This window comes from Narcine bancroftii, chromosome 1 (assembly GCF_036971445.1).
Source record: "Narcine bancroftii isolate sNarBan1 chromosome 1, sNarBan1.hap1, whole genome shotgun sequence".
Taxonomy (NCBI): Eukaryota; Metazoa; Chordata; class Chondrichthyes; order Torpediniformes; family Narcinidae; genus Narcine; species Narcine bancroftii.
The window spans coordinates 439,246,709-439,269,362 of record NC_091469.1 but is presented as its reverse complement, the minus strand read 5'-3'; the positions used below and the strand labels follow the sequence as shown (position 1 = coordinate 439,269,362).

Here is a 22,654-nt window from a genome sequence, read left to right as displayed (position 1 = left end):
TAGCATCATTATTTGTACAAAATTATGGTTTATATTAACTACCTTTTTAATAATGTGCTAAAATAGGTCCTGAGGGGAGGGGGGATAGAAAGGAAAATTGCACTATAAACAACTAATATCAACTCCCTCAGGTTATGTTAATTGTGTCAAAGTTCACGACTAGCATTTTCCACATTAAAACTTACTTATGTGTATTTCAGCTTAAATATTAACAGGAAATGTTTAATGCCAATGAGAGGAACATGCAATAAATTTGAAAGTTTCATTATGTCTATAAATCAAATTGTGACAGCATTAGAACTGTAGAACATAACTGCATAAACAGGCCCTTCTAGTCTGTGCCACACTATTTTTCTGCCAAGTCCCACTGACTTTCATCAATTCCAAATCTCTTCCATCCATGTATCTGTCCAAATTTTTCATAAATGTTACAATCAAGCCCGCTTTCACCAAGTCAGCTGACAGGTGTTCCACTGCTCTATTTGTGAAGTAATTCCCCCTAAACATCTCCACTATTACCCTTAACCCAAGTTCTCTGGTTTGTATCTTACCTAACTAGGGCATCAATGGGAAGATGGCTGGGCAGTGGGGCTGAGTGGGAAAATGGATCAGCTCATAATTAAATAGTGGGGAAGACTCAATGGGCTGAATAGCCAATTTCTGCTCCTATGTTGTAGTGTGACCTCCTATCTCAAATCTGGGGGGAATGTGGATTGTGGAGAGTCATGAAGCCTCTCCGTCTGAAACCAGATGGGAATGTGGATTGAGGAGGGTCACGTGACCTTTTTGTCTGGAACCTAGTTGGAAGTTGCATCACCTGTCAATCAAGATTGGACTCTGCCCACTCATTTGCGCATCTGACCATTGGCCCTTTTAAATCAATTAGTGACTACCTGGGATGGACTCTCCAGCTTTTTGCACCTAACAAGCATACCATGTGCAGCAGTTCATCCTCTTTGCTCCTGACTACAAACGCTGCTCTATGCCAGGTTGTGAACTGTGGACATCACTGGAGGGGTTGGTAAGGTGTGCACTACACTTAGAGCAAGACTGTAGTGTGTGGGAATACTTAGTATTGAATCACATCCTGATGCTACAGGAAATCGGGAGTGTGTGTTGAAGTTCTCATCTTGTAAGAGGGTGCTAGCTACCAAATATTGCTGCACTGGTGTAATAAAGAGAGAGAGAGACAGTAGGCAGCCACTGTTATCGGGAGATCAATGTTTCCGATGTGAATGCCCATATAGTTTTAGTATCAAGAGTTGTTTGTGTCTTCCCTGCGTCTTTGCCTGTGTGTACAATAAAGATCATCCCTTGTTTGTTAGCCTGTGTCTGGACTCACTTCTCTCTGAACCCAACTTAAATCTCACATAACATATGTTTTATAGTCTTCTTTGGCTTGGCTTCGCGGACGAAGATTTATGGAGGGGGTAAAAGTCCACATCAGCTGCAGGCTCGATTGTGGCTGACAAGTCCGATGCGCGACAGGCAGACACGGTTGCAGCGGAAAATTGGTGGGTTGGGGTTGGGTGTTGGGTTTTTCCTCCTTTGTCTTTTGTCAGTGAGGTGGGCTCTGCGGTCTTCTTCAAAGGAGGTTGCTGCCCGCCAAACTGTGAGGCGCCAAGATGCACGGTTTGAGGCGATATCAGCCCACTGGCGGTGGTCAAAGTGGCAGGCACCAAGAGATTTCTTTAGGCAGTTCTTGTACCTCTTGTTTGGTGCACCTCTGTCACGGTGGCCAGTGGAGAGCTCGCCATATAACACGATCTTGGGAAGGCGATAGTCCTCCATTCTGGAGACGTGACCCACCCAGCGCAGCTGGATCTTCATCAGCGTGGACTCAAATAAGTCTATTTTGACAGAGCTGCATTTTTCAAGATATTAAACCTTTCATACCTATTTCATTATCAATATTATTCCATAATTCAATCAAATGTGTTAAAATAGGTGTTGCCCTATTTCCTACCAACAATTTAGAATTCCATTTATAGATGAAATCCTGTAAATTTATTTCTCCCATCTTACTAAATTCTACATTAACCCAAGGAAGGATTTTTATCTAAACTAAACAGTACATTAATAAATCTCAATTGAGCAGCTTTATCATAATAATTAAAATGGGTGCATTGTAAGCCCCCTCAATTCAAACGTCCAAGTCAATTTTTCCAAAGAAACTCTTGCCAGTGTTTCTTAAATGCCCCTAATGTTTCAGCTTCTATAATCATACCCAGCAAGGCATTCCAGGCACCCACACACTCTGTGTAAAAAAAACTTACCCAAGTATCTTCCCTACACTTTCCTCCCTTCACTTTGTACAGATACTCTCCAGTGTTTGCTATTCCTGCCCTGGGAAAAAGGCGCTGGCTATCCACCTTATCTAAGCCTCTCAGAATCTTGTAGACTATTAAGTCTCCTCTCATCCTTCGCTCCAAAGAGAAAAGTTCAAGCTCTGCTAAACTTGCCTCATAAGACATATTTTCCAATCTAGGTAACATCCTAGTAAATCTCCTCTGCACTCTCACCATTGCTTCCATATCCTTCCTATAATGAGGTGACCAGAACTCAATCTCATCAGAGATTTGCAGAGTTACAATATGAACTATGGACTCCTGAACTTAATCCCACTATTAATGAAGCTTAGCATCCCAGAGGCCTTCTGAACTATCCTATCAATCTTGAGAGGTAAATGGATTTGGACCCCAAGGTCCCTCTGTTCCTCCACACGGTTAAGTATCCACCCATTAACCCTGTACTCAGCCTTCGGGTACGACTTTGAAATGTTGATGAAATCACGAAGAAGGCTAGCTTTCATATTTTGGGAAGTGTTTGAGGAGATTCAGTATGTCACCGAAGACTCTCGAAAACTTTCACAGGTATTCCGTGGAGAGCATTCGAGTTAGTTGCATCACTGTCTGGTACGGACACACCAACGCTCAGGACAAGAAAAATCTTCCGAGGATTGTTACCTTGGCCTGTGACATCTCAGGCACCAGATTTCACTCCATCGAGGACATTTACAAGAGGTGATATCTTAAGAAAGCAGTGTCTATCCTCAAGGACCCCACCATCCAGGCCATGCCCTTTTCACTCTTCTACCACAAGGGAAAAGGTACAGGAGCCTAAAGACGAGAACTCAGTGGCACAAAGACAGCTTCTTGCCCGTTGCCATCAGATTCCTGAATGAACAATGAACCAAAGTCACTGCCTTACTTCAACTTTTTGTGCATTTTATTTAATTTTTGTAAAGTGGCTTATAGGAATGCTGTGATGCTGTAAAACAACAAATTTTGTAACTTGTTCATGACAAATTCTGAATCTCATTCTGAAATGAATCATCTCCTATTTATCTGGATTGGACTCAATCTGTCACTTTTCCACCTAACTCTGCATCCTGTCCATATCCTTTTGTAACCTTGAGCACTATCCACAACTTTTCCAAACTTCGTATCATCTGCAAATTTACTGACAGATCTTTCCACTTCTTCATCTAAGTACTTTATAAAAATCACACAGAGCAGGGATCTCAGAACAAATCCCTGCAGAATTCCACTAGTCACTAAACTCCAGGCTGAATACATTCCATTCACTGCTGCTCTCTGATTTCTACATACAAGCCAAATTTTAATCCACACAGCCAAGATTCCACTGATTCCATGCCTCATGACTTTCTGACCTTGTCAATTGCCTTACTAAAATCCATGTAGACCACCTCCACCACCTTCATCAATTTCTTTTGTTACCTCCACAAAAAATGACATTAGGCTTGTGATGCACGACCTTCCCTCACAATGCCATATGACTATCCCTGAGTAGACTGTACTTGTCCAAATGCTCATAAATCCTTTCCTTAAGAATCATCTCCAATAGTTTGTGCACCAGTGACGTAAGGCTCACTGGTCTATAATTCCCAAGGTTCTTCCTATTATCTTTTTTCAACAATAGGACCACATTTGTCATTCTCCCATCTTTTTGCACCTTCCCTGTGGCCAAGGAGGATTCAAAGATCATAACTAATGCCCCAGCTATCTCTTTCCTTCCATCTCAAAGCAACCTGGGGTTTATTGCACCCAGCCCTGGGGCTTATCAATCTTAATGTTTTTAAGAAAATCCAACACTTCATTTTCCTTACTCTCAACAGCATGCAGCACACAAGCCTGTTTTATTCCAACCTCACCCTGATCAAGTTCCTTTTCTCTGGTGGATACTGAGGAAAAGTATTAATTTAGAACCTCTCCAACCTCCTCTGCCTCCAGGCACATGTTCCCTCCTCCATTCTTGTCATCCTTCACATATGCATAGAATCCCTTGGGGTTCTCCTGAATCCTACTTGCCAAGGTCTTCTCATGCCCCCTAAGTCCTTTCTTAATCTCCTTCCTGGCTATCATGTAATTCTCATGAGCTCTTCCTGTTTCCTGCTTCCAAAATCTAATGCATGCTTCATGGACATGAAAACTTGTATTATCCTTTTTATTGTCTCTGCAAAATTACTTGGAATGACCTCCCACCAACCTTACCAGGAAAGCACTAATTTTCTTTTTGACATTCCTTTTTACCTCATTCAAATCTATAAGATTATGACAACAAATGCACAAGAAACACATTTTAAAATGAAAGTTTATAGTTCCAGCTCCATAAAACTACAGATAGAACCAACCTGGAATATTTTGTTCAGTTCTGATCACCGCATTTCAGGAAGGACGTGGAGAAGGTGTAGAGGCGATTTTCCAGGATGTTGCCTGGATTGGAGATTGCAAGGTTAGCAGAGCTAGAGTTTTCCTCTTTGGAGTGAAGAAGGATGAGAGGTGACTTAATAGAGGTCTAGATAAGTAGAGAGCCAGCACTTTTTTCTCAGGGTGAGGGTATCATTGGATACCTGTACAAGGTGAGGGGAAGAAAATTCAGGTACAGGTTTTTTTTATATACAGAAAGTAGTGGGTGCCTGGAATTTATTGCCATGGGTAGAGGTGGTGGAAGCTGATACAACAGGGACATTTAAAAACTCTTAAACAGGCACAATGATGCAAGAAATATAGAGGCAAGGAAGGTTTAGTTTGTTGAGTAAGTTTGTATACTATAGGGTGGTCCGACATTGTGGGCCAAAGAGCCTGTAGTGTGCTGTAATGATCTATGACAAACATGAGAAATCCAAAATCAAGTTATTCAGCTTCACTGCAAGTGAATTGAGCAGATAGATGCAGGATAATTTGGCAAAACTCTCAAAAGCATTCATTCCTTTAAATAAAATATTAATAAAAGCATTCATTCCTGCTGAGCAATTTACATTTTCCAGGAAGACAAATTAAAATTTAGAGGACAAGTCCATTTGTTTCTATTGCCTTGTTGCAGAGCAAGATACTGGGAGAAAAAAAAAAATCACCTTGAACTGTCCTGTTCAGGTTTCCTTCTGAAAAAAGGATACCACATAAATTTAAAAAAAAATTACTGGGCTTAAAATGTTGCCCAAGTCATCAGCTTTGAAAGTCTGGTTGTGCAACATAAAATACTGAGAATTTGATTCATATAACCCTCAGTTTAATCCTGTGAAAATTATTACTGTGGTTTTAAAAATAGTTTTGAGTTTGCTTTTTCCTGAACTATTAGTCTGCCAATGGACTGCAAGTGATGGGAAAGACTCAGTTGAATACAGATATCGACTTTCAACTGGAAAAAAAAAATGATGTCCAGAAATAAACCTATTTTACTGATGTAAATATTCTTTAAGAAAGTGAGGTTTTCATTATGAACTGCTGTGTTAAATTACCACAATAAATAATTTCCAAGAAGGTTAATGGGTTTTGAGCCATTAAGTCTCAACTGAAGGCACTTCATTACTGTGCACTTGTGCAAACATGTAAAAGTGACCTTCACCTTTCCTAAGATTCTTAGAACATTCAAGTTGATCAATGCAATGAAATATATTTTTTTTTAAATAAAGCTCTTTATTCACAACACAATCTTTGTTAATTTCCAGCAGATTATCAATGTTGGACCATTTTGATGGTGTGGGGTTAATGCATATTCCTGTTCATGCGTATTTTCAGCAAAATCCCAGTACACATACAAAGCAGAGCTTTCTATTTTGTCTCAAACTCAAGAAAATATGATATGCAACTGGTCTTAGGATATTGTGTTTTTTTGGAACCACGTGTTTAAAAATACACATTTCTTGAAAGTTTCAAACAATTTTCTATAACTCTTGATTATAAGGTAACTGCAAGTTATGGTTAACTTGGAAATAATATACAAGTTAACAAGTCATTCATTTACACCATGATCACTTATATTCCTTCAGTTAATTTTGGTATAAACACCATAATGTGAATGTGTTGAAGTTCAACAAAATCCTCATTTATCTGAAATATTTTCGGAGCCTATTGACCAGGAACATCAGGCTCCCGGTGCCCGCAGCAGTGGACATTGGGGTCCCAGCGGTGACAGCAGGAGCGGGACACTTGGGCTCGCAGCATGAGCGGGGCCTTGGTAGGGGGGGTGGGGGTCGGTGATCGGCGGTGGCCAACATTTTTTTTGTCAGAGTTAAACATTATTTTAATAATTAAAAATCCTCACCTTGTTGTTTAAACAATATTACAGGAAATTTGCAGTTGCTACTGGGCTGTTTTTAAAAACTGACTGGTTGTCTGAAAAATCCATTTATCTGAAATGGGCCCGGTCCCGGCCATTTCGGATATTCAGAGTTATACTTTAGTTAATTTGATCTTTAGAATAGTTATATGCTAGAATTTCCACAATAAACTTTATTTTGTATAGTTTGAATAAATAATTCCATTCTACCCTGTCAAAGGCTTTCTCTGTGTCAAAAGCAACAGCCACTGTTGGCATCTTATTTCCTTGTACTGCATGGATTAATTTAATGAACTTACAAACATTGCCCATTGTTCGTCTTTTCTTAATAAATCCAGTTTGATCTAGTTTTACTATTTTTGGTACACAGTCGGCCAATCTGTATGCTAATAGTTTTGCTATAATCTTATAATTTGAGTTAAGAAGAGATAGTGGTCTATATGATGCTGGTGTTAGTGGATCTTTCCCGGTCTTTGGTATTACTGTAATTATTGCTGTTTTACATGAATCTGGCAAGTTTTCTATTGGGCGTCCATCCTCCCCAGGCATTATATTGTTCAGTAACTTTTTTAATATATCTTGTATTTCCTCTATTTCAAATGGTTTTATCAATTTGTTTTGCTCCTCTTCTTGCAATTTCGGTAGTTCAATTTTAGCTAGAAACTCATCCATTTTGTCTTCTTTCCCTTCATTCTCAGTTTGGTCTAATTGCTCATAGAATTCCTTTAGTTTTCATTGATCTCTGTTGGGTTATATGTATTTTGTTTGTCCTTTTTCCTTGATGTCAATACAGTTCTTTTAGTTTGTTCTGCTTTAGGTTGCCAGGCTAGTATTTTGTGCGTTTTTTGTCCTCGCTCGTAATATTTCTGCTTTATTTTCATTATGTTCTTCTCCACTTTATATGTTTGTAATGTTTCATATTTTATTTTTTTGTCCGCCAATTCTCTTCTTTTTGTTGTATCTTCCCTTGTTGCTAGTTCTTTTTCGGTACTTACTATTTCCCTTTCCAGCTGTTCTATTTCCCGATTGTAGTCCTTTTTCATCTTAGTTACATAACTTATTATCTGCCCTCTGATGAAGGGTTTCATTGCATCCCATAATATAAATTTGTCTTTCACGCATTCTGAATATATTTCAAAGTTCATTTTAATATGACGCTCAATAAATTCTCTAAAATCCTGTCTTTTAAGTAGCATGGAGTTTAATCTCCATCTATATGTTCTTGGTGGGATGTCCTCCAGTTCTATTGCTAATAACAGGGGTGAGTGATCAGATAACAATCTCGCTTTATATTCCGTTTTCCTAACTCTCCCTTGGATATGGGCTGACAACAGGTACAGGTCAATCCTTGAGTATGTTTTATGTCTACTCGAATAATACGAGTATTCCTTCTCCTTTGGGTGTTGTCTCCTCCATATATCCAAAAGTTGCATTTCCTGCATTGATTTAACCATAAATTTGGCTACTTCTGCTAGTCTTTTGTCCAGTTTTATCCATCTTTGAATCCAAATTAAGGTTAAAGTCCCCTCCTATCAATATATTCCCCTGCGTATCTACAATCTTCAAAAAGATTTCTTTCATAAAGTTTTGATCCTCTTCATTAGATGCATATATATTGACCAAATTCCAGAGCTCTGAATATATCTGACATTTTATCATTACATATCTCCCTGCTGGATATATTATTTCCTCCTGTTTTGATTGGTACATTTTTATTGATTAATATAGCTACACCTCTAGCTTTTGAGTTATATGATGCTGCCATTACGTGCCCTATCCAGTCTCTCCTTAATTTATTAGATGTGATTCCTGCACGAATGCTATATCATTTTTTTCTTTTTTCAGTAAATTTAATAGCCTCTTCCTTTTGATTTGGTTATGTATTCTATTAATATTTATATTCATATAGTTCAACATGGCCATCTCATACTCTGTTTACATCTCATTTCCGCTTCCTCACCACCACCTTTCCCCTTTTCTCCATTTTCATTTCTCAGTTTTCTTTTCTTGAATGCATTGTATGACAACACTTCTAAAACATAAAATATTTCAACCATTCCCACATCTAAAATTCCCTTAACCCCAAGTGTCCACCCCCATCTCTGAGTCGCCCCTCGTCCCTTGACGGGCAACCACAACTCCCCTCTCCATTCGGACTGCGAACTCGTTCGCAAGAGTCAACTGATTTCGCATTGACTCTCCCACCCAACCACCTACAGAAAAGACTTTTATCTTCACATTACAATAAAGCTCCCTCTCTTTTCTTATGTTTTTCTTTTTATTTATTTTTTAACCCCTCCTCTTTCTTTCCCCCCACCCCTTTTCTTCCCTCGTTTAGTTTTTACTTATACATTATTTTTACATCTTTATATGTAGTTTGTCATCGTTCTTTGTTCTTGTTACATCTCTTCATCTCTCTTTCTGTCTTGCAGGCGTTCTGCAAATTCTCGTGCTTTCTCTGGATCCGAGAACAGTCTGTTTTTCTGACCCGGGATAACTATTTTAAGCACCGCTGGATATATTAACATAAATTTATAGCCTTTTTTCCGTAGGATCGATTTTGCTGCGTTAAACTCCTTCCTCTTTTTTAGGAGCTCAAAACTTATGTCTGGGTAGAAAAAAATGTTTGACCTTTGTATTTCAGTGGTTTCTTGTCTTCTCTGATTTTATTCATTGCCTTCACCAATATATTTTCTATTGTCATGTATCTCAGAAATTTTACTAAAACAGATCTTGGTTTTTGTTGTGACTGTGGTTTCGGGGTTAATGTTCTGTGTGCCCTTTCTATTTCCATTCCTTCCTGTAATTCTGGCATTCCCAGGACTTTTGGGATCGATTCTTTTATAAATTCTTTCATATCTTTGCCTTCTTCATCTTCCTTAAGGTCCACTATCTTTATATTGTTTCGCCTACTATAGTTTTCCATTATATCCATCTTCTGAGCTAACAACTCTTGTGTTTCTTTAACTTTTTTGTCTCTTCCTTCCAATTTTCTTTTTAAGTCGTTCACTTCCATTTCTACAGCCATTACACGTTCTTCCACATTTTCTAATCTTTTCCCTACATCTGCTATGACCAGCTCTATTCTACTCACTTTTTCTTCTGTACTTTTCATTTTTCTAAATTCTAGTGTCAACCATTCTTTTAATGCTTTCATTTGCTCTTGACATTTTTTTTAATCTATGTACTCTCCATTCATTTTACTTCCTATTCCTCTGTGCAGAGCTTGGTGATCTTCTTTTTCTGTGTCTGCTCTTGGGTTTGTGTCTTCTATTTCTCTTCCTTGTATCTGTGTCTCTTCTGACTTTCTTGATGTTGTTCCTCTTCTCCTGGGCTGGTTATCTGTTGTGCCTCTTGCTTCCTTTTTTCTTTCTTACCCCTCCCTTTCTCATTGCTTTCTTTATTTTCCAGCTGGGAGCCCTGCTGTCAGGCTTTTCTCACCTGTTCGTGCTGTGGAGTGAAACTCCACAGCAGGTCCCCCATCCTGTCGGTGTTATCCTCGTCATGCGTATCGCACATGCGTGATTCCTCGCGCATGCGCAGTTGCACACCTCTGTTTGGCTCTATAAGCCATTTTTGAAGTCCTGCGGTTGGTGGGTTGTGACCCTGCAGGGTCTCCACTAACCTCGGGAGTGGGCTCCTCTTTCCACAGCGGATCCCTGCTTTTTCGTGCAGGTAAGGCCTTCACCTTTCTCTTCCGGCATCTTTCCTTCTTCTTTTCTTCCCGTTGTTTTTGGTTTTTCTTTCTTAGTTGCCATTTTCTCCACACCTTTATTTTTTATTTGTTGTGATTTGTGTGTCTGTGGCTTTGCTTTCTCTTCACTTTTTTTCTTCTTTTCTGGAGTGGGCTGGTATTCTCCTACTGGCCTCTACTCCATCACATGACTCCTCTTGTCCCATCTGCATTCTTAATGAATGGTTCCAGCCTGAAACATGGACCAGTCTTCATCTTCCAGTGTTGCTGCTTAATACTGTGATCCTCTAGCTGTACACTCATCTTACCTCTCCACTCCCAAAATTCCTGAACTTCAAACACTGTAGGTAAAATTCTATATCCACCTTTGTATTGGCATTTACCCTGTCTATACCAAAACAGCTCCCCACCATGACTACCAGCCCCCCCACATCTCCATCGGGCACACAAAACTCAAAACGGTCAACCGGTTTACCTATCTCGGCTGCACCATTTCATCAGATGCAAGGATCGACAATGAGATAGACAACAGACTCGCCAGGGCAAATAGCGCCTTTGGAAGACTACACAAAAGAGTCTGGAAAAACAACCAACTGAAAAACCTCACAAAGATAAGCGTATACAGAGCCGTTGTCATACCCACACTCCTGTTCGGCTCCGAATCATGGGTCCTCTACCAGCATCACCTACGGCTCCTAGAACGCTTCCACCAGCGTTGTCTCCGCTCCATCCTCAACATTCATTGGAGCGCTTTCATCCCTAACGTCGAAGTACTCGAGATGGCAGAGGTCGACAGCATCGAGTCCACGCTGCTGAAGATCCAGCTGCGCTGGGTGGGTCACGTCACCAGAATGGAGGACCATCGCCTTCCCAAGATCGTGTTATATGGCGAGCTCTCCACTGGCCACCGTGACAGAGGTGCACCAAAGAAAAGATACAAGGACTGCCTAAAGAAATCTCTTGGTGCCTGCCACATTGACCACCGCCAGTGGGCTGATATCGCCTCAAACCGTGCATCTTGGCGCCTCACAGTTTGGCGGGCAGCAACCTCCTTTGAAGAAGACCGCAGAGCCCACCTCACTGACAAAAGGCAAAGGAGGAAAAACCCAACACCCAACCCCAACCAACCAATTTTCCCCTGCAACCGCTGCAACTGTGTCTGCCTGTCCCGCATCGGACTTGTCAGCCACAAACGAGCCTGCAGCTGACGTGGACATTTACCCCCTCCATAAATCTTCGTCCGCGAAGCCAAGCCAAAGAAGAAGACCAAAACACAAATAAACTTAAGTAAAATACATTGCATTGATATACAGGTGTAGAGCATTCTGGCTGGTTGCATCACTGCCTGGTATGGAGGCACCAACTCTCAGAACAAGAATAAACTTTAGAAGGTTGTCAACTTGGCCTGTGACATCACAAATACCAGACTTCAATCCACTGGGGATATCCACGAGGTGGTGCCTTAAAAAGCAGTCCCTATCCTCAAAGACCCCCACCACGCAGGCCAAGGCCTCTTCACTCTGCTACCATCAGGGGAAAAAGAGCCTAAAGATGAGCATTCAACAGTGCAAGGACAGCTTCTTCCCCGCTGCCATCAGATTCCTGAATAATCAATGAACCAAAGACACTGCCTCACTTTTCGTGCATTATTATTTTTACTTTTTTTCCATTTATAGTGATGTTGTAAGATGGTGACGATATGAATGTTTGTCATGTGATGCTGCCATAAAACATCGAATTTCGTGACTTGTCCTGATTCTGATTCATATTTATACTCTTATCATCTGGGTCAAATAATTTCACAAATGAAATTTGACGCTACCAACATTTATTCACCTCCAACTAATGGAAATAAGACTCATTGAAAGAATCCACTGTACCCTGTACATAAAATAAATGTAAAGTAAAATAAGCTGTATGATCAGGAACAACACAAGATGGAAGACTAAATTAATTGCTAAGGCGGTTCGACCTTGACACAATATGACCTTGATCTTAAATCAGACAGAAGTGACATGAGGAAACCTTGAGGGTACCTTTTATAAACTGAGAACCCCAAGGATAAATTTTCTATTGCTACTTCTTCACTTGATTAAGTGAGAACAGAATACAACCAAGAGGGAGTTGAAAAACTCATGGCAAAATAAAAATGATGGTAAATTATGGACTCTCTCCATAGAGTGCTCTCAGGAGTTGAGGAAATGTTTTCCTTCGGGTTCAGTATCTTTCAGTTTTATGCTCCACTTTGAGTTAGCAACTCCTTTGATTCCAGCCCAGGCAACTGTTGCACTAGTCAATACTACAGTGAAATGCCACAGATAACTCATTTGGATTTTTATCTCTCATGGAGACCTGGCAAAATGGATACACCGAACAGGTCAATGTGAAAACCAAGCCTATTTTGGCAAGTTGAGTGATGAATCACAAGAATAACCACAACCAGCCTAATGTTGTTACCAAATAAATTCTTAATGTTTTCCAATAAACCCCCGGTTGTGCCTTTAGATCCACATTTAAAAAAAAATAAATTAGACACATAGAATGGCCTTACTGGCCATGCCATTAAAAATCTGCACTCTCTCACCTGTTAGAAATTAAACTGATTGTGTCCAATAGGAGAAACCCCACTAAAGGGAACTTGCATGTATGCTGAGGACAAATGTGGCATCACAGAGCTGAAGAGTATCCTACTTCTAAATGAAGAGCCAATTTGTGGATATCAAATGCAAAAACAGAGAAGAAGTCTTTGGAGTTTTGTTTGAATTCTTGACCACTTTTGCACTCACAATAACACCATGACTAAGGTTCCTGATAAATGTATAATTCCTTAGGAGAGTAAGTAAGGCAATCAATATTTTGGAAAAAAGTAAAAAAACACAGAAATGCTGGAGGAACTCAGCAGGTTTCGCAGCCTCCAAAGGAGGAAAAGATATATTACCAACATTTTGGGCCTGAGCCCTTCTTCAAGTTATAGGAAGAAGCAGGCAAGATGCCTTTTCATGGTGGAGAAAAGAGGAAGTGTAAAGGTGGATCTTATCCGCGTCATCCTCCCTTCACTTACCTCCATGAATGCGGCATGTCTGCAGTCGATGCGCCTCAAGCGATCCTCCCCCAATCCTAGTGTCAGGGTCAAGGCAAAGTCCCTACTAGGGATCTATGAATGGGGACCCATTTGGAGCGGCTCTAAAGAGGCAGGCTGATGACATCATCAGCCCACAACCCAGGAGCCACCACCTAACTGCTGCTGGGTACAGGTGGCCCAGTGGCAGTGGAGTTCCACTCAGCATCCCCCAACCACTCAGCCCTTCTTACCACTCAACATCCTCCACCCCGCCACTGCTCAGCATGTCACCCCCCCCCCCCCCCCACCAAACACCAGCAGCCAGACCCAGATCAAACACCAGATCTGTCATGCACAATCTCTCAGCAGCCTGCTTCAATGAGCAGACACACATGAAAGTTGCTGGTGCTGACACATCTTGCATGTTGAACAACCTTGACGTTTTGGGACCATTTGACGAATAATGGCTGAATTCGTTACCCATCATCCCCCACACACCTGGAACCATTGGTTGGCAGAGCGGTTCCAGCTCCATGGGGGGTATTATGGGCAACAAAGTCGACCACTGCTTGTCTTGGCACCAGTAGCCACGTCTCCTGAAAGCAGCATCAATGCTCCAGCCGCCTCCAGGCTGAAAGGGGACTTTTCTAAGCCTGCATGAAAAGGTAAGAAATACCTTTTCATTTGGTTTTTAGCCAGTCTCTATGTGGAGGCTGATTATGAAAAGCCCTAGAGTCTGAATAAAAAAAATGGCAGGGGGAGCCGAACAAACCAAAAGGCAAAAAGTGATACTTGGATATGGAGAAGAGGCCAGAAGAGAGGAAAGAGGGATGGGTGATGTGAATGCATAGCTCAGGTAAAGGGGAAAAGGGAAGAGAGAGGGACACAGGAAATGACACATGGTGGGGGTGCAGGGGCAGGTGGCTAATGGAAAACAGAGAAGTCAATGTTAATACCATCTGGTTGGAGGGTGGAAACAATGTCTTGGTACATCCAAACCCCAATTAATAGGTTGGTGCTGTCTGCCATTCGCTGACAGGATATGGAATAAAACTGGCTTTCTGGAATTGAGTGCATTGCAACAAAGATGGCAAAAGAAACCACCTTAAGATATGCAGCTATTTCTGAACAAATGATTATTAGCTGAACTGCAGAGCATTGTTTGGCGACATAATCTGTATGTTGAATCAAAATATTATAGTGTATTTAGACCATATTATCTATTCAAGGATCAGGCTTGATTAATTAAACAGTGAAACACTGGAAATGTAGATGCTGGAATCTTAAACAATGAGTTGCTGGAACATCCATGGATAAAAATGGTTGGTCAATAATTTGGGCTCGAAACCTTAATTAAGAGAGAAGTGGGGGGGTGGGGGGGGGGGAAATAAATGGTTTAAAAAAAACACACCAAAACTCTGCCAGTCTTTTCAGCATCCTTGAAAAGCAAAGATATACTGCCGGTGTTTCGGTCCTGAGCCCTTCTTTAAGGAATAAGCAGATAAATGGTGGTTACTTCATTCATCTCTTTTAGTTTAGTCTTGAGTTGGAGGGTGCATTCTCACCTCTGAATCTCAAGGCCATGAGATTCAATCTCAGCTCCATTTTGGAGTCTGAAAGAATGAAGGGTGATTTTATTAAACATACAAGATCCTGGAGATCCTGTTTGCACAACTGGGAGAATCTTGAACAAGTATTGAGTGCAGTTCAGGACCCAGCTATAGGAAAGACATTATTAAGCTGGAACAGGTGCAGAAAAGATCCATGAGCACGTTACCAGGTCTGGGAGACTTGAATTAGAAGTAGAGGCTGGAAAGGCTGGGACTTTCTCCCTGGAGTATAGGAGGTTAGGATGGAGAGTTGAACTTATAGAGGTTTACAAAACCATGAGGCCCAAAGAAAAGGTAAGTCATCATTCCCTTAATCATTCCATATACCCACCACCCTTTGCCTGAAAAGTTACCCCTGAAGTCCCTTTAAATTTCATCTTAAATTATCCTCTGTACACTTGTATGCCTTATACAGTTATGAATTGATGTCCCTGCTTTTGTACTCAATGCCCTAAGCAATAAAGACAAGTGTATCTTATAACCATATACAGCACAGAACAGGCCAGTTTGGCCCTACTAGTCCATGCCGGAACAAATCCCCACCCTCCTACTCCCATTGACCAGCACCCCTCCAATCTCCTCCCCTCCATGTAATTATCCAGTCTTTCCTTATATGTAAATAATGTTCTTGCTTCAACCACCTCTGCCGGAAGCTTATTCCACATCCCAACCACCCTTTGCGTGAAGAAATTTTCCCTCATGTTCCCCTTATAATTTTCCCCTTTCAATCTCAAACCATGGCCTCTGGTTCGAATGTCCCCCACTCTTAATTGAAAAAACCTATCCACGTTGACTCTCTCTGTCCCTTTTAAAATCTTGAACACCTCCATCAAATCCCCCCTCAATCTTCTACGCTCCAGAGAAAAAATCCCCAGGCTGCTTTATCACCCTGCTATCACTTTCAGGGAACTATGTACTTGTACCCCAAAGTCTCTCTGTTCTCCAATGCTCTCCAAGGCCTGAACGTTCACTGTGCAAGTCTTCTCCTGGTTTGACCTAGCGAAATGTAACACCATACATTTGCCAAATTAAATTACATTTGCCATTTCTTGGCCCATTTTCCCAGTTAATGATAATCATATCAGCACGGTTAGCATAGTGTTTAGTGTCAGCAATCGGAACAAAGGTTAAAATCCCGTGCCGTCTGTAAAGTGTTTGTGCATTCTCCCCATGTCTGCGTGGGTTTTCCCCAAGGGGTCCAATTTCCTCCCACCCTTCAAAACATACTGAGGATTGTAAGTTAATTGGGTGTAATTGGGTGGCACGGGCCCATGGGCTGAAAGGCCTTGCAAAGATCCATGTGGATAGTGTCTACTGCCTGGCCCTTGTTAATCTTCTGAGTTGCCTCCTTCAAGCCTGCTCCATTCTTTAATATCTCAGTCGATGAGATTGCAACCGTAGATCTAAATTCTCAAATAGCCCAAGTAATCTTTTACCTCTTTCTTTCTGAATAATCCATGTATTGCTGCCTTGAAATATTCAAAAACTCTTGCTTGCACAGAAGGAATTACTCACATTATCAAAGAAAATTCATCCAATTCCCTTGTTAAAAAGCAATCTTTTGCTTTTAAACAGAAATCCCATAAAAAATCCTCCTGCAAAAAAAATCCTCAAACTTGAAAGTCTGTGGATCTTGTCTTCATCGACTTTAGTAAGGCCTTTGACAAGGTCCCACACGGAAGGCTAGTCAGGGAGGTTCAGACACTAGGTATTCATGGTGATGTAGTAAACTGGATTCGACAATGGATGGACAAGAGAAGCCAGAGAGTAAGAGTGGATGATTGCTTCTCAGACTGGAGGCCTGTGATTAGTGGTGTGCTTCAGGAATCAGTGATGGGATTATCGTTGTGGTCATCTATATCAATGATCTGGATGATAATGTGGTAAATTGGATCAGCAAGTTTGCAGATGACACTAAGATTGTAGGTGTTGTAGACAGCAAAGAAGGTTTTCAAACCTTGCAGAAGGATCAGGACCAAATGGAAAAAATGGGATAAAAAATGGTAGGTGGAATTTAATGCAGACAAGTATGAGGTGTTGCATTATGGAAAGACAAACCAAGAAAGGATGTGCACAGTGAGTGGTAGAGCTCTGTGGAATGCAGTAGAACAGAAGGACCTGGGAATACAGATAAAGTACATAATTCCTTGAAAGTGGTGTCACAGATGGATAGGGTTAGAAAGAGAGCTTTTGGAAAATTGACCATCATAAATTAATGTATTGAGTATAGGAATTGGGATGTTATGGTAAATTTGTATAAGATACTGGTGAGGCCAAATTTAGCAACCTAACTACAGGAAAGATATCAATAAGATAGAAAGAATGCAGAGAAGATTTACTAAGATGTTGCGCAGACTTCAGGAACTGAGTTACAGGGAAAGATTAAACAGATTAGGACTTTGTTCCTGGAGCATAGGGGGAGATTTGATTGCGGTATTTAAAATTATGAGGGGGATAGACAGAGGAAATATAGATAGGCTTTTTCCACTGAGGGTAGGTGAGATGCAATCCAGAGGGCATGCATTAAGAGTGAAAGGTGACAACAGTTAATCTGCCTGAATGTAGTGACATGGATACTATAATTCAAAAGGGGGGATAGAGAAAAAGCAGGGAATTATAGGCCGGTGAGCCTTACATCAGTAGTGGTCAAAATGATGGAATCCATTATTAAGGATGTAATAGCGGAGCACATGACTAGCAGAGAAGGGATCGGACGGAGTCAACATGGATTGACAAAAGGTAAATCGTGCTTGACAAATCTATTGGAATTCTTTGAGATGGTGACAGGTAAAATAGATGGGGGAGAGCCAGTGGATGTGGTGTACCTGGATTTCCAAAAGGCCTTCGATAAGGTTCCACATAAATGACTGGCATGCAAAATCAAGGCTCATGGGATTGGGGGCAAGGTATTGATGTGTATTGAGAACTGGCTGGCAGATAGAAGACAGAGAGTTGGGATAAATGGCTCATTTTCTGAGTGGCAGGCGGTAACCAGTGGGGTGCCACAGGGATCTGTACTGGGACCCCAGCTGTTCACAATTTACATTAATGATCTGGATGAGGAGATTGGATGTAATATCTCAAAATTTGCAGATGACACTAAGCTAGGAGGGGTTGTGTGCACGGAAGAGGGGGTCAGGAAGCTCCAGTGTGATTTGGATAAATTGGTGGAATGGGCAGATACATGGCAAATGCACTACAATGTGGATAAATGTGAGGTTATCCACTTTGGTAATACAAACTGGAGGGCAGACTACTATTTGAATGGCAATAGATTGGGAGATGGGGAAGTGCAAAGAGACCTAAGGGTTCTTGTGCACCAGTCACTGAAGGCGAGCATGCAGGTACAGCAGGGGTTAAAAAGGCAAATGGTATGTTGGCCTTCATATGAAGAGGATTTGAGTATAGGAATAAGGATACCTTACTGCAGCTGTACAGGGCCTTGGTGAGATCCCACCTGGAGCATTGTGTGCAGTTTTGGCACCTTATCTAAGGAAGGATGTTCTTGCAATGCAGGGAGTGCAGAGGCGATTCACCAGGCTGATACCTGGAATGGCAGGAATAACTTATGAGGAAAGATTGCGCAATACGGGATTATACTCACTAGAGTTTAGAAGATTGAGAGGGGATCTCATAGAGACATATCAAATTCTGGCAGGACTGGACAGAATGGATGGGGAAGGGATGTTTCCAATGGTGGGTGAGTCCAGAACCCAGGGCCATGGTTCGAGGATAATAGGCAAACCATTTAGAACCGAGATGAGGAGGAATTTCTTTACCCAGAGGGTGGTGAATCTGTGGAATTCATTGCTACAGAGAGCAGTAGAGGCAGGTTCATTGAATATATTTAAGAGGGAATTAGATCTATTTCTTCAGTATAAGGGAATTAGGGGTTACGGAGAGAAGGCAGAGATGGGGTACTGAACTTTAAGATCAGCCATGATCTCATTGAATGGCGGAGCAGGCTCGAAAGGTCGAATGACCTACTCCTGCTCCTATCTTCGATGTTTCTATGTGCATTATTGAAATAAACTTTTTAATAGACCTATCTGCAATTAAGTTTTCCAAATGACGCGGAGTCACGTGATGGAGTAGTGGCCGGACGGTGAACTCCAGCCCTCTCCAGAAAAGTCGGGAAAAACAAGAGAAAATACAAAGGCACAGAAATACAAGTTAAAGAAAAGTGAGTATAAAGGTGGAAAGAAGATGGAGACAAAAGGAGAAAAATCAAAATCAACGGAAAGAAGAGAGGAAGAGAAGACAACGGAGGAAAAAGGTGAAGGCCTTACCTGTCCGAAGAGGCCCGCTGTTGAGAGAGGAGCCCACTACCTCAGGTCGGTAGAAAAAGAACTACAACAATGGCTCGCAGAGCCGAGTAAAAGTGCGCAACCGCGCATGAAAAAAAACACACCGACGGGAGGGGGGACCAGCTGGGGAGTCGATCTCCACAGCCGGCAACGACAGCTACAGAACACCTGCAGCAAGAAGACACCACAGAAGACAATGGAAACAAGAAAGAAGAGGAGGAAAGGGCATCAAAGAAACAACAGATGGCCAACCCAGAGGAAGAAAAAGAGGAAGAATACAGTGAAATAGATAAAGGGAAAGGCAAGGTAAAGGATATACTTGCTCTTGTTAGACGATACATGGAGTCATTTAAAGAATGGCAAACACAGGAATTCAATGATTTAAGAAGAAGAATAAACAACACAGAAAAGAAAATAAATAAAATGGATATGACCTTAACAGAAATGAGGAAAAAAATGGACAAGATAGAAGAACGGGCAATAGCAGCAGAAATGGAGGTAGAAGACTTAAAAAAGAAATTGGAGGAATCTAATAAAAAAACTAAAGAGACACAAGAATTACTAGCTCAAAAAATAGATATAATGGAAAATTATAACAGAAGAAATAACATAAAGATAGTGGGCCTTAAGGAAGATGAAGAAGGCAAGAATATGAGGGAGTTTATAAAAGAATGGATCCCTAAGGCCCTAGGATGTCCAGAACTACAGCAAGAAATGGAAATAGAAAGGGCACATAGAGCATTGGCCCCTAAACCACAACCACAACAAAAACCAAGATCTATTGTAGTAAAATTCCTAAGATATACTACAAGAGAAAAGGTACTGGAGAAGACAATGGAAAAAGTAAGAGAGGGCAACAAACCACTGGAGTATAAAGGGCAAAAAATCTTCATTTATCCAGATATAAGTTTTGAACTCCTAAAGAAGAGAAAAGAGTTCAATACAGCAAAGGCGATTTTATGGAAGAAAGGATATAAATTTACACTGAAGCATCCTGCGGTATTGAAAATATTTATTCCAGGACAACAAAACAGACTGTTCTCGGATCCAGAAGAAGCACGAAAATTTGCAGAACAATTACAAAAATAGACTGAGGAATGAAGACGGGTAATGAGAGTAAAAATGATCACGATTGATATGTATGTGGGTAAAGACAAAAATAGACTGAGGGATGAAGATGGGTAATGAGGGTAAAAATGACCACGATTGATATGTATGCGGATAAAGAGGTATAAGAGTGAATAGAGACAATGGGCATACGTGAAAGTATCTGTAATTAGAGGAAAACATAGATAGTATAGACAAGAATTAATAAGGGAAGGTAAAGGAATAGAGAGAATAAGGAGGGAATTAAAAGAGTGACCTTTGTGACATATGAAAAGTGAAATCTTTTCTGGGGGGGGCTGGGTGGGGGAAAAGAGCGGTCACTGCAAAATCAGTTGACGCTTGCGAGTGGATTCGCAAATCCAAATGGAGAGGGGAGATGTGGTTGTCCGACAAGGGATAAAGGACAACTCAGGAGGGGAAGGGGAGATTGGGGATAAAGAAGATAGAAATAGGAGAATAAGGAAAATGTTGGATGTTGTAGGAATGTTGTCTGGTAAAGAGTTGAAAATAAGAAAACAGAAATGGAAAAGGAGGAAAGGTAATGATGGAAAAACGGAAAGAGAAGATAAACAAAATATAAAATGGCTACGCTGAACTATATGACTTTAAATATTAATGGAATACATAACCAAATTAAAAGGAAGAAACTACTAAATTTACTGAAAAAGGAAAAAATAGATATAGCATTTGTCCAAGAAACACACTTAACAGAATTGGAGCACAAGAAATTAAAGAGAGATTGGGTAGGACATGTAACAGCAGCATCGTATAATTCAAAAGCAAGAGGAGTGGCTATATTAATTAGCAAAAATGTGCCATTTAAAATAGAAGAGGAAATAATAGATCCAGCAGGGAGATATGTTATGATAAAATGTCAGATATATTCGGAGCTTTGGAATCTACTTAATATATATTCACCTAACGAAGAAGATCAAAAGTTTATGCAAGATATCTTTTTGAAGGTAGCTAATACGCAAGGGAACATACTAATAGGAGGGGATTTCAATCTGAATTTGAATCCAAATATGGATAAAACGGGGAAAAAAATTAACAGGAAGAACAAAGTAACCAAATTTATAATTAAATCAATGCAAGAAATGAAACTTGTGGACATATGGAGGAAACAAAACCCAAAAGAAAAGGAATACTCATACTACTCGACTAGACATAAAACATACTCAAGAATAGACCTATTTTTGTTATCAGCTAGTATGCAGGATAGAGTAAGAAAAACAGAATATAAAGCGAGAATGCTATCGGACCATTCACCCTTAATACTGACAGTAAAGCTAGAGGACATCCCTCCAAGAATGTATAGATGGAGATTAAACCCCATGCTACTTAAAAGACAGGATTTTAGAGAATTTATTGAAAAACAATTAAAAATGTACTTTGAAGTAAATACGGAATCAGTGGAAGATAAGTTTATACTATGGGACGCAATGAAAGCATTCATTAGAGGACAAATAATAAGTTATGCAACCAAGATGAAGAAGGACTATAATCAGGAAACAGAGCAGTTGGAAAGGGAAATAGTAAACATAGAAAAAAAATTAGCAATAAAGGAAGATACAACCAAAAGAAGAGAATTGGCGGATAAAAAAATAAAATATGAAACATTACAAACATATAAGGTGGAGAAGAATATAATGAAGACAAAACAGAAATATTATGAACTAGGTGAAAAAACACACAAAATCTTAGCATGGCAGCTTAAGACAGAGCAAAATAAGAAAATGGTATTGGCAACAAGGAAAAAAGACAAACAAATTACATATAATCCAAAAGAAATTAAGGAAAACTTCAGAGAATTCTATGAACAATTATACCGAACTGAAAACGAAGGGAAAGAAGGGAAAATAGATGAATTTTTGACTAAAATTGAACTACCAAAACTACAAATAGAGGAACAAAATATGGAACCATTTGGAACAGTAGAAATACAAGAGATAATAAAAAAATTACCAAATAATAAGACACCAGGAGAGGATGGACTCCCAATAGAATTCTACAAAGATCTAATAATACCGCCCCTCCTGGATGTAATCAACCAGATTGATGAGACACAAAACTTACCAGATTCATGTAAAACAGCAATAATTACAGTGATACTAAAACAAGGGAAAGATCCACTCTCACCAGCGTCATATAGACCAATATCTCTGCTAAACACAGATTATAAGATAATAGCTAAACTATTAGCAAACAGATTAGCAGAACAGGTACTGAAAATGGTAAATTTAGACCAAACTGGATTTATCAAAAAAAGACGCACAACAGACAATATTTGTAA

General features: G+C 40.3%; 1 protein-coding gene across 5 annotated transcripts in view; it reads right to left on the bottom strand.

Moving 5' to 3' along the window:
• cdk14 (cyclin dependent kinase 14) overlaps positions 1–22,654 on the bottom strand; it is a 776,693-nt gene that overhangs the window by 230,485 nt on the left and 523,554 nt on the right. The window contains exon 12 of one of the 5 annotated variants that reach the window (XM_069914355.1): positions 4,655–4,736. The exons of the other annotated variants lie outside the window; for them this stretch is intronic. Within the exon in view, the coding sequence (XP_069770456.1) occupies positions 4,669–4,736 (68 nt within the window). The 3' untranslated portion in view covers positions 4,655–4,668. The remainder of the gene's footprint in view (positions 1–4,654; positions 4,737–22,654) is intronic. 5 annotated transcript variants of the gene reach the window in all.